Here is a 15,241-nt window from a genome sequence, read left to right as displayed (position 1 = left end):
TGAAAACACCTGTTACTTGGAATTCAAATGTTGGAATTGGACATAAGGGAGGGAAGAAGGTTAATAATCAATATACAAGTGTGAGATATATGCTTTTTGTTGGATGGCTGCTTGATCAGAAGCAAAGTCCAGGACAAGAACAATATTTTAGAGGTTTAAAAGCCTTTATGGTTCTTCTATTTCATTTTTATTTAAGGAAAAAATCAGAAATTAAAACCTATGCTTGAATAAAGAATTTATTTTTTAGCATCAGTGTGTTTGAGAGCAAAGCTAACTCTTTTGAATTTAGCTCTTTTGCACAAAAACACTTAGTATGAAATACTGTTGAGGAGAACCAAAGAAATTATATATGAAAACATCCAGCATCACTGTACTGGTAAAATACTAATAAACTTTGTCTCTTTGTTTTGCAGATGATTAAGCTTCAAGAGGTATTTAAAACCTTTTACCTAGGAAAGCATAGTGGTCGAAAGCTTCAGTGGCAGACCACATTAGGGCATGCTGTCCTGAAGGCGGAATTTAAAGAAGTGAGTTTGTTCATAGAAGTTTGCTTATTTAATGCTTTAGCCTGTTGGGATAAAGTTAATGTTAGTTATTCAGAATATAGTCATGTTTAGTATTTTTTATTTTTAATAAAGGTAGAAACATGTTTAATGGAGGAACAATCACTGTTCAGTAGTTTATTTTGAACAGAAAGTGGGCTTTTTCTAATGAAACAGAAATACTGCCTAGCTAGAAGACACAAGTGAAACCTTCCATTTGTATTCATTTAAACAAAACTATTGAAATAAGGAGCACTGTAATAAAGAAGGAAATTAAAGAAAAAAATCAGCATCTTATTTTTAATAGATGATTGTTTTGATCGTAGGAATGCTGGTGACATTTTTAGAATGCTTAACTGTTGCAAAAGGAGACTGAAGGGCATTAGTGATGTAATGACTTGTTAAAATTTAAACACTTGTTAAATTATTTAAGTCTTAAATAATCACATTGTTTCTTAATGTGGGTTTGTTTCTTCTCATGGAATATCTTGCCTTGCTAATGAATGCAACTGAGTTGAAATAGAGTAAACAACAACAGGGATATTTTATAAACACATTGTAAATAAAGAACTTAGGATTTTAGCACCACATATCAGTAGGATAGATAGATAGGTTGCTAATTGACCAAAGATTGTACATCTGTCTGAAGAGTTTCAGTTATTTCCTTTTCACTGCCAACTGGAACAAACATTTTATTACTGATGAAAGGGGGTTGAAGCATAAAGAAATTTGCAACTGGTTGTAGCAAAGCCAGAATTCCATATATTGTAATTGAAGTGGTGTGGAGGGAATGTTAGGCTGTTCTAATGAGGTTCTGGTTTGTACTGTATTGCTACTGTTAGATAAACAGAAAAGATTTTTAAAATATCCTGTTTCTTTCATACTGCATTCAAGCAGATTCTTCTGTGTGACAGGCATTCAAGAATGCACATCTATAAATAAAGAATGTGCAGCTTCTCTAACAGATTTGGGAGGTACAAGAGAAAATAGTCTGAAAATTACTTCTAAACATTTGACATTTCTTTTTTAGGGAAAGAAAGAATTTCAAGTGTCGCTCTTTCAGACATTAGTGCTGCTTATGTTTAATGAAGGAGATGAATTCAGTTTTGAAGAAATTAAAATGGCCACTGGTATAGGTAGGAGAAATACTTTGTGCTTCTTAAATTTATTCATTGGGTGACTGACAATTATGAATTTGCAGGTAAAGACCTCACTTTAAGAATGCTACTATCAGTGTCAGTTTTACAAAATACACAATTGCAATTCTTAAAATGCGAGTGGTGATGAAGGCTTGTTGTATGTACAGATTATTTGTGTTCTAGCACACTTTCAAATATTATAATCTGAAAATGATCTGTTATGGAATGCTGCCATTTTGGGGTGATTCAAGAGATTATTTCAATTGAACTGTTCTGAGAGCGTGACCATCTCTTCTTCACCACTATTGCTGGAGTGGCCCTGTTCACAGTAGATCTGATTTGTTAAAAAGAGCAATGTCCAGTAGCGAGTATATATGGTAGCTGTTCCTCTTGCACTTTGAATCTGAAGATGGATGGAATACAGAAAACTGAAAGGAAAAAAAATGTAATTTTCTTTTTAACCAGATGTAGTAACTGTTGCAGTAGAATATTCTTAGAGGTTTTTGGTCATTTGTTCCCTAATCTTTATGCTTCCTTAAAACAGTTACCACCATTGGCATTAGAAAGGATAACTTTTCCATGGCTTTACTCTCTGCATCAACCGATAGGTCGTATCCAGTAGCCTTTGCTTGTCAAACCTTAAGATCAAGGATCTTAAAGATCTAAAGATTGCTGAAGTATCTGAATACACACAAACACTAAAATACTGTAAATATATTTAATAAAACATTGTAAAAAGGGATTGTCAAGAATCCATGTGGTTCAGAAGGATGCATTTCAGAAGGTAGCATAGCCTAAGTACTCACAGAATGGCCCAGGTTGTAAGGGACTTAAAAGATCATGAATCTCCAACTCCCTGCCACATGCAGGGCCACCAACCTCCCCATTTAATGCTAGACCAGGCTGCCCAGGGCCCCATCCAACCTGGCTTTGAACACCTCCTGGGACGGGGCATCCACAGCCTCTCTGGGCAGCCTGTTCCAGCACCTCACCACTCTCTCTGTAAGGAACTAAGCGCTGACATCCAACCAAAATCTTCCCTCCCTCAACTTCAAACCATTTCCCCTTGTCCTGCAGTTATCTTCCCTTTCAAAGAGTTGACTCCCCTCCTGTTTGTAGGCTCCCTTTAGCTACTAAATGGCTGCAGAGGTCACCCCACAGCCTTCTTTTTCTCCAGGCTGAGCAAGCCCAGCTCCCTCAGCCTGTCTTTGTAGGGGAGGTGCTCCAGTCCCCTGATTGCCTTTGTGGCTCTCCTCTGGAGCCTTTCCAACAGTTCTCTGTCTTTCTTGTACTGGGGGCTCCAGACCTGGATGCAGTACTCCAGTTGGGGCCTCACAAGAGCAGAATAGAGGGGGACAATCACCTCCCTGTCCCTGCTGGTCACCCCTCTTCTGATGGAGCTCAGGATACCATTTACTTTCCAAGCTGCAAGAGCATGCTGCTGGCTCATGTTAAGTTTTTCATCCATCAAGACCCCCAGGTCCCTCTCCACAGGGCTGCTCTCAAGGACCACTCCTCCCAGTCTGTATAAATGTCTGGGATTCCTCCAGCCCAAGTGCAGAACTCTGCACTTTGCTGTGTTGAGCCTCATCAGGTTCACCTGGGCCCACCTTTCTAGCCTGTTGAGGTCCCTCTGAATGGCATCCCTTCCTTCCACTGTGTCAACTGCACCACTCAGCTTGGTGTCATCAGCCAACTTGCTGAGGGTGCCCTCAATTCTGTCATCGATGTCATTGATAAAGATGTTAAAGAGCACCGGTCCCAAGACAAACCCCCTGGGGGATGCCGCTCGTTACCGGCCTCCACCTGCACACAGAACCATTGATGACCACGCTCTGTCTGCGTCCTTTCAACCGATTTCTTATCCATTGAGTGGTCCACCCATCAAATCCACATCCACAGTTCGGAGATGAGGATGTGGTGGGGGACCATGTCAAAGGCCTTGATCAAGTCCAGGTAAATGACATCAGGAAATGACATACTCCAGCTTCTCAGACTTGAAGCTTCTTGTTGCTTAGTCACTCATTCCATAAATGCTAAGGGAGCTGAAGAAAACTTGTGCCAGCATGAATGATAAGCAGTGGGATAGTCCAGAGACTCATTAGGTCAGAGTACAATGCTTACAGAACAACCATAAGCTCACATAAGCCTGATCCAGATCCTGCATTCTCACTTTGTATTACTTTGCCTTAAAGCTTACATTCTGGCTGCTTTACAGCAACAGATTAAAATCTGCTGTGTGAAAACCCATTACATTATAGCAGAATAGAAAGGATTTCAATGAACTGTTATTAAGGCAACCAGCTAGAACTGATGGATTGTTGGGAGCTGTCTATTTTGTCATGTAATCGCACTGAGTGCTATGCCTATTTCTTTCTCTTAAGACAAAGTAGTGTAGAAATCCATGTAATGAGGACAGTTTTTGGCTCACAGGTTGCTTGTGTCCGGGGTGGCTGAAGTAAAATTTCTCTTCTAGACATGGCATTCAGAGCTTCTGCCATTCCCATTCAGCAATCCCCCTCCTTGTAAATTAAAGTCTTATGGGCATAAGTGCTCTCAGGAATCAGTCTCACACTGCCCCCTTCCTGCCTCCTGCTACTTGGCTGATCCTTTTGCTGAGCAGTACTCTGGATTTTGCCCAGCAGTGATAAACTGTGAAACTGTTGACTACCACATTATGCAAACAGGAAGCTTACAGCATTCAAGGGGCAAGGTTCAGTGAAGAGCAATGCACTGGGAGGTTTCTTACTGCATGGAAGCCACCTCTGCCTTGGGAAGTCTTTTGGTCCTAAGTGACTGAAACTCAGCAGTAGGGCAGGAGATGGAGAGGAGCAGGGAAGCGTGGAGCATTCCTCCATTAGCATTAGCTTCCTTCTTGCATAGTATCCTATGTGTGCCAGCTTATGGCCTGTCAAAGACAGGGCTCTGGTCGGGATGGACCTTCTGACCCAGATGCGTGTTCTTCTGTTGTAAAGCAAATGCAGATGGATGCTGAACCTCCCAACTCTGCAGTACTGTGTTTAGCTACTTCCTTTACTTTGTTGTTTATGTGTGCTGGCCCTTCTTCAGGGGTGCTGGAAGCTTTGTGCAATTCTTACTTGGTGTTCTACTACAAGGTATTAACCAGTCTCTGTACACTGGTAGTTACTGTAGAAGAGATCAGAGCTATACCAGTGCCATAAGACAAAATATAGCAAGTTGAAGTGTCAGTAAAGGACATAGAAAGATAGTAAGTCAGACACCAGCATCTGATGACATTCACCTGGAAGTTTTACAGAAACTTTCCAGTATAAATACTGAATTAGTCTCTCATAACTTAAGTGAGCCTTGGTGTGGGAAGCATGGTAGGTGACGAGAGCAGTGGTTTGATTTGGGAGTTTTATTTTGGTATTTGTTTTTGAAGTTCATGGAGTAATTCTGCAGGGTATAAGGCATGCAGTGGGAAGAAGAGAACTGATAGGCTCATGGCTAAGTCTCTGTCAAGGAAGAGCCAGCACAGTTTCTGAGGTGAATTGAGTGAGCAAGGATGTGCGTAGTCATAACTGTACACTTGGTTTTTTAAAAGTTCTCGAGCTTACAACAAGCTCTTAAGTAAGTTTTCAGTGCTTGTGAGATGAATTCTTATGGGTGAATAATTCATTAGAGGACAGAAAATAGCTAGAAATTAAAAGGCTACTTTCATAGTGAAAGGAAGCTCCTAGTAGGGATTTCCTTGTTATTATTCAACTTAGTCACTAACGATCTGAAAAAGAATATTGATCTGACAGAATTTGATGCTTCTTCCTTAGGAAGAATGACTTCCTTAGGAAGGCCAGATCTGAAACTTCTAGAAGTTGCAAAGGGATCTCACACTCAAACAATTAGGAGATCAAATGGTATCAAATGTTCAGTGTTGCTGAATACAAACACATCTGTGGAGGGAGATAAATAACTTTAATCACATGTGCAGAGTCTGGCTTTGTTATGTGCGACTGCCATGTATTTTGATCCAATCCATATAACACTGTGCAGCTGTTCTCATCTGAAACAGTTAGCTGAAAAGATTAATGGCAGGCCTGAAAGCTGTAATTCTCAATCTTCACATCAAGTCAGCCCCCAGTTTCTTGCACATGCATTGATGTTTAATTGAGAACACCATAAAGGTGATCATAAATTCTATTTATTTAACATGTTCCCTTAGGCCTCTTAGAGGCATCATGAACAATGTACAGGAATGAGGTGTAAAGCATTTGGGATTTTCCAGTGTTAGAAAAATCTGTTAGGCAGCTCTGGTAGTCTCCCTCTCCTGTTGGAATTTTCACAGCAGTTCCCTGGGCCTCTAAGTCTTGTATCCCCAGCTCCTTTGCTGACTGCAGCAGGAGATGGGGCCAGTCAGATCAGTACTTTTGTGGTTTGCTGGAGCGTCATACTGAAGTTAATAGAAAGAGATTATAGGTTTGTGTGGCAGAAATCAGTAAGAAGGTGTGACTCAAAACTTTCAATAGTTTGAGGAAGCGCTTCATACAGTGAAACTGAGCAATCTTTGTTCCTTGCTGAACTTGTCAGGAGCTGCAGGACAGGGCATCAGTTCATATTAGTCAAACAGTTTTGGTCTACTATGTGCAGTTTACAGAGATGAAGATGATATCTTCTGCAGTTCTGCTTTTCGGGCTCTTAGTCATTTCTGCATTAGCTATATTGCTGGATTTACAGTTTTACAGGTTTGTTTTGTAAACTTAAAGTAGGTGAGCGTCTGGGTTTCAAAACTCCCAGGTATTGAAATAACCAGAAGGCTGGTCGCTACCTGTGTTTTGGACTTTATCTATTGCATCTTTAAGTCCCATCTAACACAGAATACCTACACTATTCTGGGACAAAACATGGCCTGTCAGCATATTTACACACAACCCCACCCACCCCAAAGATATTCCATTTGTCTTTATATGCCTTTGTCTTCATACACATAGAACGTACAATTACAGAATGCCCCAAATTGGAAGGGACCCACAAGAATTCAGCTCCTTTCCCACATAGAATCACTCAAAAAACAAACCCTGTGCCTGAGGGTGTTTCCTTGGACTCTGGCAGCACAGGGCTGTGCCCGCTGCCCTGGCAGCCTGCTCCACACCCACACACCAAACACACCAAAGGACAGCCGCTCCTCACACACCTTGCCCTACAGACCCTTCCCCAGCTTTGTAGCCTTCCTTTGAGCACACTAACAGCGTTGTGTCCTTACGTGTGGCACCCAAACCCACACGCAGTGCTGGAGGTGAGGCAGCACACACAGAGCCGAGCAGGACAGCTGCTCCCCTCGCCCGGTTGGCAGTGCTGGGCCTGGTGCACCCCAGGGCACGGCTGGCCTTTGGCTGCCAGGGCACACTGCTGGCTCACAGTCAGGTTGCCGTCAGCCAGAAGCCCAAGATCCTTTTGTATGGGGCTGCTCCCTAGCCCCTCAACCCGTCTGTACGTTAAGATCAGGGAATCACAACATCCAGTGCCATACAGAAAATCGACAAGATTAAAATGTGCCATATAAAAGTAATCTAAAAATAAAAGATCAGGAACCTCAACAGTATGCTACCTATGAAGAATTAATTGGGCAGAGCTGGGACTTGTTACAGTTTTGCAGATACAGAATAAATTATACCCAGTCTCTTTAGAAGATATGAGATTGCTGCTGATACACTGACAGAAAATGTATCAACCATCACCCAAAGAAAGAGTGATTACCTGCTGTTTGGTTGCTGTGCTTCTTTGAGACATCGTCCAAATACATTCCCCATTTTCCCTTCCTTTCTCATTATTGAGAAAGCCTCTCTGAGATAAATGTATTTCCTGCTTGCACGATTGAAAGCAATTGTGAGTTCCTCACCCTTTGGCATTCTGTGACCTGCAGTTTCACATGCACAGCAGAAGCAAGGCTCTGAAGGGTACTGGGGGTTTGTAATGCAAGTATGGACAAAAACACATCAGCAATCTGTATTCACTGAAAGTGAAAAACCTAGAAAGTGTGAAACAGAGTTTCCACTATTTTAATAATGAAAGAATGTATGGAAGTTGTTCTGTTGAGTTGTTGAAAGTCATTCTGTGTGAATGTGTAAGCTAAAGTATTTTAGAAATAATAAGTGCTATACTTGAACTCAGCCATTCTGTGCATTTCAGCACTGCATTGCAAAACAAATGTTTTGATTCGTAGACTTTTCAGATCTGACACACTTGGTGATAATTTTGTGTTATAAATAAAAGTGTTCTAGAGACTGCCGAGGCTGTTTTAATGCAAAATCCTGAGACATCTTTGCAAGATAATTACTAGAATGCTTGAGATTTCATTTACCTACTTGTCCAAGTGCTTTTAGCTTTAAATCTTTGTAGATAAAATTTCCTTTGCCCACTTGTTTCCCCTCCTTTCCTATTGTGGAGAAGTTTTATGAACATAATGGCTGTCAGCGGCACCTTCTAAGTTGATAGGAAGATGTTTGCTGACACTTCTATTTTCTTCTTCATTTTTCATTTGTGTTCGTATTTGCATCTGAGTGTTTAGAAATAGTGATGAAATCACATAAAATGAGTGGTTTGACTTTCTTGTCATCAGCTGATTTTTCTTTTGATGTCCTGTTGCTGCCAAACATAGCTACAGCAATAAAACTAGGCTCATGTTGCTGAGATTTTTTTTTCTGGTACTGCTGCTGGATAGAAGCTTTGCTGAGAAGATCCCTGTGTTCTTGTCATGTCTGTACTCTTGGTTTGTGCAGTTCTGTGCACACTCGCAGTGCACACTCAGCACTTATCTATGAGATGTGTGAGGCCAAGCTTGAGGACGTTAAGCTGCTAGGTAATTAGAACTTAGTTTGGAAAAATGCATTAATATGAAAATCAGACATTTTTTTCATTACACGCCTCATTTAATTGCATAAAACTTTTCACATTAATGTTTTGCTCTCTCTTCTCCTATACTTTGAATTTCTTCACAGAGGACAGTGAATTAAGAAGAACCTTGCAGTCTTTAGCTTGTGGGAAAGCACGAGTATTGATTAAAAATCCAAAGGGCAAGGATGTAGAAGATGGAGACAAATTCATCTTTAATGGTGATTTCAAGCATAAATTGTTTAGAATAAAGATCAATCAAATCCAGATGAAAGAAACAGTATGTATTTATTTTTGCATTTATTCTGGTTAACTGTTTATCCGTGTTCCACATGGAGAGACAGAATCTCTGCGTTTCCTCTTTAGCTTTTGTGTTAATAGAAAGGAAGCGTGCTTCAATTTTTTGGTAGTGAGGATGACTTACTGAGGCAATAAAGATTCTAAATCTCAGTGAAATCAAAACAAATCAGATTTCTTCCTTTGCCTGCAAAATTAAATGCTATCATATTGAACTGATGATATGGTCTTGCAGATGTTTCGGTATGTCTTACAAGTTTTCATGGTATGGTGGAAGAGCTGGTACTGCATTGAACTCATGACTCAAATGTGTCACTGTGTCACTTTTCTTTATTGGGAGAGTAAGAGGACTATTAAAAAGTCAGGGTCATCCCCTCGTTTGTAGTGGATGTCCTTGTTTTACTTGATTTCCAGTTTTGGACACAAGCTGACGTGTTTTAATTAGTATTGAATTGTTTCCTTAGGGCCTTTGTACATGAAAATTAAAAAGTAAATCAGAGTTGAGCAGTTTTGTGCAGAAGACAGAATTTGGACTGTCAAATTCTTGTGTGTTCTTCTGAAAATATGAAGAGAGTTGTTACAAGGTAGTTTGATTTATCAGATTTAAAATATGACATGATCTTTATTTAGATTGTCTTTCATTTTATATTTGGTTTGCTTAAGCAGCGCACTTCAGAATCACTTGGTTCTTAGCAAGCAGTAATGTATGTATCTGTCCCAAAGACAGATAATAAAACTACAGAAATATAATGGATAAAATACTAGCAATAAAAGATGATATCTGTGGTTTTGTACTGTTCTTTAGGTCGAGGAACAGGTTAGCACAACTGAAAGAGTATTTCAAGACAGACAATATCAGATTGATGCTGCCATTGTACGAATAATGAAGATGAGAAAGACTCTTGGTCACAATCTCCTTGTTTCTGAATTGTATAACCAACTGAAATTTCCAGTAAAGGTAACTGATTTTATTTTTCAAACCCTCTAGAATTATCAAAAAGCATGTAATATATTTTCCCATTCAGCTTGTCTGTAAGAGTAAGAAATGTGAAGTATTTCAGAATCAAGTCCAAAGATTCAAGTATTAAAATGAGCCTGTGAACAGAATGAGCCGAGGTGTCAGAAGGAAACAGTTCACCTATTTGCTATGGTTCATTTTCTTATGTAGTGTTTCGCTGTCCTGGTTTCTTTTTGTTTTGTTTTCATTCGTGGGTTTTTTGTTTGTTTTGGTGGTTTTTTTTTTTTCTGTTTCTTGTTTTTTAAATAAAATGTATCTGCATTCATATCATTAACTGTTCTGTTGATCTCATCTTTTCTTGAAGCCTGGAGACTTGAAAAAGAGGATTGAATCTCTCATTGACAGAGACTATATGGAGAGAGACAAGGACAACCCCAATCAGTACCACTACGTTGCATAACGAAGAGGAAATACATATTAAAAATCATAATAATAATAAAAAATCATCCAAATATATCTTCAGGACACCGAATACCTATGCTGTTCAAGACTTTATTTTTAGCAGATTTCAGGTTGATGTGTATTATTCAACCAGCTGCATGCACTGCTGTGGACAAGAAGCAAAATGACATTAATTGATCATCCTTATCAAGACTCCTTACTAGTTTTAAGTGTCACATTTTTGTTTCTTTTAGATACTTGTTTGTTCTTTTTGGTTCTTGAAAATTTATTTTTACTGTTTTGCTTAACAATGTCATTGAAGTTGGATGGAAAGGTAAAATTACCTGTGCAAGACATATGTTTGTGAAGGATGCAAGTCTGTTTTTCATTTCTCTGTTCTAGCTGCATCCATAAGGACCCTATATGCTGCATTCTTTAGCTACAGTGACAAACTTGGGTAACTTTTTAAAAATCCCTAATTGATGAACACTTGTGTACAAACAGTGTTGTTGAAATACACTGAGTTTTTGAAATTATGCATCATGAAAACTCTCAATCTTGTGTTCGTTTAATTTTCTTTCAAATGATTATGAACTTCAGTCTGGTTTGATAAATCAGGTTTTGAAGTGAGATCCTTTATGTGCCAAGAGGACAAGTGTGTGTGTAGTGAGTTGTTGGATTATTTAGATAAGATATAATTATTATTTTATTACTATTTCTGCTGGGTTGAGTGGCAAGGATTAGATTGAGTCAGATGCCCTACCTCATTTTAGGGCAGCTTGTTTTTATCACTATTTATGTACTTGCCACAACATTTAGTTTTGCCTTTAAAATCACATACAGGGAAACTACTGTACAGTGTGATCCACTTTAAGAAACAAACCTTTTTTTAAAAAAAAGACTTTTATGGTCTTGATGTTGTGAAAGCATAGTTTTTTGTCTTGAAAGACCGAGGATTTTGTGAGTATTTTGTTACGTATTGTATATATGTAAGTGGATTTGAATTAAAGAATGAAAGACATTGTAGATCTGTTAGATAACTGCAACTATAAAGATGATACCTTTTGTGGTACTGCTTACAAGATACTGTTTGTTTCCCAGATTTGCATACCGGTGTGTTTCATTCTGAAAAAGAACTACCAAAGGAGTTTTGATCATGGCATAAATGAGAATTATAGCAGCAATATTTTCTGAGAGATATTTTACTAAGCTTATGCCACGTGGATTTTGTGTATCAGTTGGAAGGCCACCATCTCAAATTAAACATTGCTGAGATTTGACATCTCACAGATTTACATAGTGGAGTCCTCATTCTGTCACCTGGTGTCATTAATTGTATCCCATTCTTCTGAATTGTTTTCGTTCCCTTTTGTGTTTAGGAACTAAAAACATTCAGTTTCTTGTATTTAAAAAATATTTAATATTGTAATTTAATGTAGACTTATTTTAATATTTGAACCCAGTTAATTCAAATAAAATCTTTGATGCGTATTAGATTTCTTAGCCTTTGTTAGAATGTGGCACTTGAGTTTATTTCCACACTTGCAAAAACCAGTCAGCTCCATCTTTCTAGGCTTCTAAAAGAAGAAGGAACGTGCGCCTCAGAGATGTAATGGGCAGAGGCTTTAGCCACATAAAAAGTTTCAGACAGTAACTGATACGCAGCAGTGAGCATGTATTGCCTTCCCTTTCTGAAGCCATCTTCCTGGTTCAATAGGTTTAAACCATATATTAAGAGCAGTGGTGCTATCCTGAAAATTAACACAATTCTGCCGTACGAAGAGATGTTAATTGGCTGATAAAAAGTGCTGAGATGTGCAATTTTTCTTAATTGCCATAGCCTAGGACTCCTTGGCCTAATTACTTCACTGTAGCAATTAAAAAGGAGTTGTTCCATGAGCAGTGGCAATATTGATGCCTATCATTCTGTGATGTATGCTCTTTGTCCCTAACTGTATTCTCCCCGACCTTCCCCATAACTAATCTCAAGAAGCAGCGCCGTGGAGTCATTCTGCATAGTTGTGCATTTCTCCTTATAGGAATTAAAAGAAAACCAACAGAGTTGGTTTGCTCTCCTTACCCAGCGCAACCTGCAAAGATATAACTCAGTCTTAAGATTTTAACTCTTCCAAAGTGCTCTGGAAGTGGATTCAGAGGTTTAGAAGCTTTGGGAGATTGACAGCTGTGGTCACAGCTCTTGTTCTGTGGCCTTAATTTTCAATTTGGCTTCCTCAAACTTCTCCTGGAATTCTGTATTTGCTGAGCAAATAGGAAATTGGTTAGCTTATCAGTCAGCATGGTAATCACTATTTCACACCAACATATCTGCAGTGGGTTGTTGTTGATTTTTTGTTTTGGTTTGGTTTGGGTTTTTTTTGTAGGCTGCTGATAGAATTTGGCTGAGCAGCCTGTCTCAACCAGTTTTTGGTTGATAGTGGCTGTTTGGTTCACTATGCCCCATGGGTGTATCTGTGACTGCATGGATGACATTGCTCAAAATTTCTTCCTGGAAGATTGCTTAGTGATGAATACATCAGGCTGCATCAAAGTAACAGATTTCATCTGCAGTACATCTACATTCAGTAGAAAATGTCTTGAAAGCCTGAATCAGGGCAGTTCAACATCCTTGGAGCAAATTATGTAGCAATCCTCTTCTATGGAATAATAAAAATAGCAGCAGGAGTCCGGGATACAAGGAGGAATCCATGAATCTTGCCAAAATCTTCCAGTTTAATTCAGTTTATCTTAAACCTCCATTTTAGTTCAACCAGGCATATATTACATGTTTTTAAAAAGCCAGTTTTTCATCTCAGTGTTTTCTGAAGGAAAGCAGGTGTGTGAACACAAGTCAATGGCTGATGGTTCTAGGTTCTTCCTGAGTCTGGCAATTAAAGTTTTGCTATCAGCCACTAACAGCCTTCTTCCTGCCCACTCCTTGTGCCACGTGGCCCTCATTCTGTCTTTTATCTCACCTTGCATTACCTGTGTCTAAACCCATGTTTATAATGTAACTCCTTTGGTCTGCTTCAGCTTCCTTCTTTCTGCCAATCTTAGTGCTTAGTGTCTCTCTGAAAAAAAATTACACAACCTTTGGTGAAGTTTAGTGTGTCAATTTGTTACGCAAAGAGACCTACTTGGAGGTTTATGGTCCTTGACAGGTGTACTATGGAGAGCAGACTCTGTACTATAGATTCAATTATCTGTTTCTGGACAAATCTCTTTGAAAAGAAAATAACCCTGTGAAGTGAGATAATGTTCAGCAAAAGGCTACAGCAAAAAAATGGAGTCATGTTTCACAGAAGTTCTTTCCAAGAAAAAGATTCTCAATCTGTATTCTGTCTTCCATACCAGCATTCTGCCTGAGCTTTGCACACCAGTTTGTACCGTGTCTCAGTGTGGGCATTTCCTCTGTTCTCCCCCTTCAAGAGCCATTCTGCATCCATATCTGGTGCCAGAGACATACCATGGCGTATCTGGAACTGCACACACTGCTCAGCATCTCAAATAAAATGCATGAGGGCTGGGTAAGGACTGTTATTCCCTTGGTGACAACACTCACTTGGGACTCTGGGCTGCATGTGCATACCAGCCTTCACAGAAGCAGCATTTTACATTTGTTTATATCTTAAACTGCTACCAAGTTTGCTTGGTGTTACCCAACAAATATTAGAGCAGTGAGGCTGATGGGCAATATGTTTGCATGAGACATGTTTTATTAGGAAAATAGACTAACAAACACCAAGTCAGAACTGTTGGCAATAATGTGGAACTTGGATACAGTGCAGTCTCTACACTGCTATAAAAGCTAATGATCCATAGCATATAAGATAAACATCATTTACTGGTGGAGTCTTATGTTCTTTAATTACCAACTTCTTGCCATAACGTTATTGCTTGATGCAACATATATATTGATAATAGTTGGTAGTAATCCAACAATCTATCATTTTTCAGTTTATAAATGCCTACTTTTTTTTCTTTTTTTTTTTTCAGTAGAAAGGAAGATTATCATGTAGAAAACTTACACATGCCATGGGGCCTCTCTCTTCATATTGTATTCTGACAGACCTTGCTTCACTCCCAGGGCAGGTTTCAAAGGAGTGATTAAAAGAAATGGGAATAACCAAAGTCCCACTTCCATTAACGTCCACTCCTCTGCAGATGACTCATTTGAACACTTGACCATTCATGCTACTATGTCCTTTTTAAAGCTGACTAACTAACTTCTGCTTTTGGTATTAGATGGTGAGAATAAAGACTGCTACAACTGCTGGAGGAAAAAAAAATAAATAAATGAAAATCAAAATACTTCTGTCTCTAGAAAGGACAGATAAAAATACATATTTGTTATATATATATGTTATATTCAGTATAACAATAAGAAGGCTTGTTTATAGCAATATCATCAAAATAGAAAGACAGACCCCCAGGCTACACTTAATCTTTAGGCATGTTCATGAAAATAGGAAGTGTAAGTGAACTGAGATGACCAGCAGTCTAGAAGAACCGACCTTGATTCAGCAGCTATTGGTAGCTAAACCACATTTCCAAGTAGTACTAAGTGAAAATGTGCAAAGGCAGCTTGGGAGCAGAAAGGATTCTGATGAATCTAGAGTACGGTGTAATGAGAAGGATGACATGGCAGTCATTTTGAGAAAACAAGCACGCTGCTGTTGGCACACTTTCTAATGCCCGAAATAGTAAAATAAGTCCTTGTAAGAGGAAACTATATCCTCAACAACTCAGATAAGAAAAAGCATTGAGTTACATTGAATTACAAAGTGATCATATGTCTGGGCTCTGTATCTCCATTACTACACCAACATCTAATGACTACACCTTTTTTTTTTTTTTCTTCACAAAAAATAAGGGGAAGGAATTTCTTAAAAATGTTGTCTACAAAAATACCAGGCAACATCAGAAGCTATGTGACAGTGCAGTCAATTTTACCTGAAAGATGACAAATCAGTGGTCACTGTTTAGGATTGGATGAGATACATATAAACACAGATACATCA

At 38.9% G+C, this 15,241-nt stretch overlaps 2 protein-coding genes across 3 annotated transcripts in view; one reads left to right on the top strand and one right to left on the bottom strand.

Moving 5' to 3' along the window:
- The window catches only part of CUL4A (cullin 4A), a 36,375-nt gene extending 24,658 nt beyond the window's left edge, over positions 1 to 11,717 (top strand). The window contains exons 16-20 of one of the 2 annotated variants that reach the window (XM_052705901.1): positions 414 to 527; positions 1,573 to 1,678; positions 8,635 to 8,807; positions 9,630 to 9,782; positions 10,147 to 11,717. In XM_052705901.1, coding sequence (XP_052561861.1) covers positions 414 to 527; positions 1,573 to 1,678; positions 8,635 to 8,807; positions 9,630 to 9,782; positions 10,147 to 10,242 — 642 coding nt within the window. In that variant the 3' untranslated portion in view covers positions 10,243 to 11,717. Of the gene's footprint in view, positions 1 to 413; positions 528 to 1,572; positions 1,679 to 8,634; positions 8,808 to 9,629; positions 9,783 to 10,146 lie in introns of those variants that run through there. The other variant, XR_008211686.1, reaches the window with a different exon arrangement.
- The window catches only part of ADPRHL1 (ADP-ribosylhydrolase like 1), a 400,125-nt gene that overhangs the window by 289,839 nt on the left and 95,045 nt on the right, over positions 1 to 15,241 (bottom strand). The window lies entirely within an intron of this gene.

The sequence above is a fragment of the Tympanuchus pallidicinctus genome, unplaced genomic scaffold (assembly GCF_026119805.1).
Source record: "Tympanuchus pallidicinctus isolate F22 unplaced genomic scaffold, pur_lepc_1.0 scaffold6, whole genome shotgun sequence".
Lineage (NCBI taxonomy): Eukaryota > Metazoa > Chordata > Aves > Galliformes > Phasianidae > Tympanuchus > Tympanuchus pallidicinctus.
Note: the sequence above shows the minus strand (reverse complement) of the source record. Positions and strands in the feature narration are given on the sequence as shown.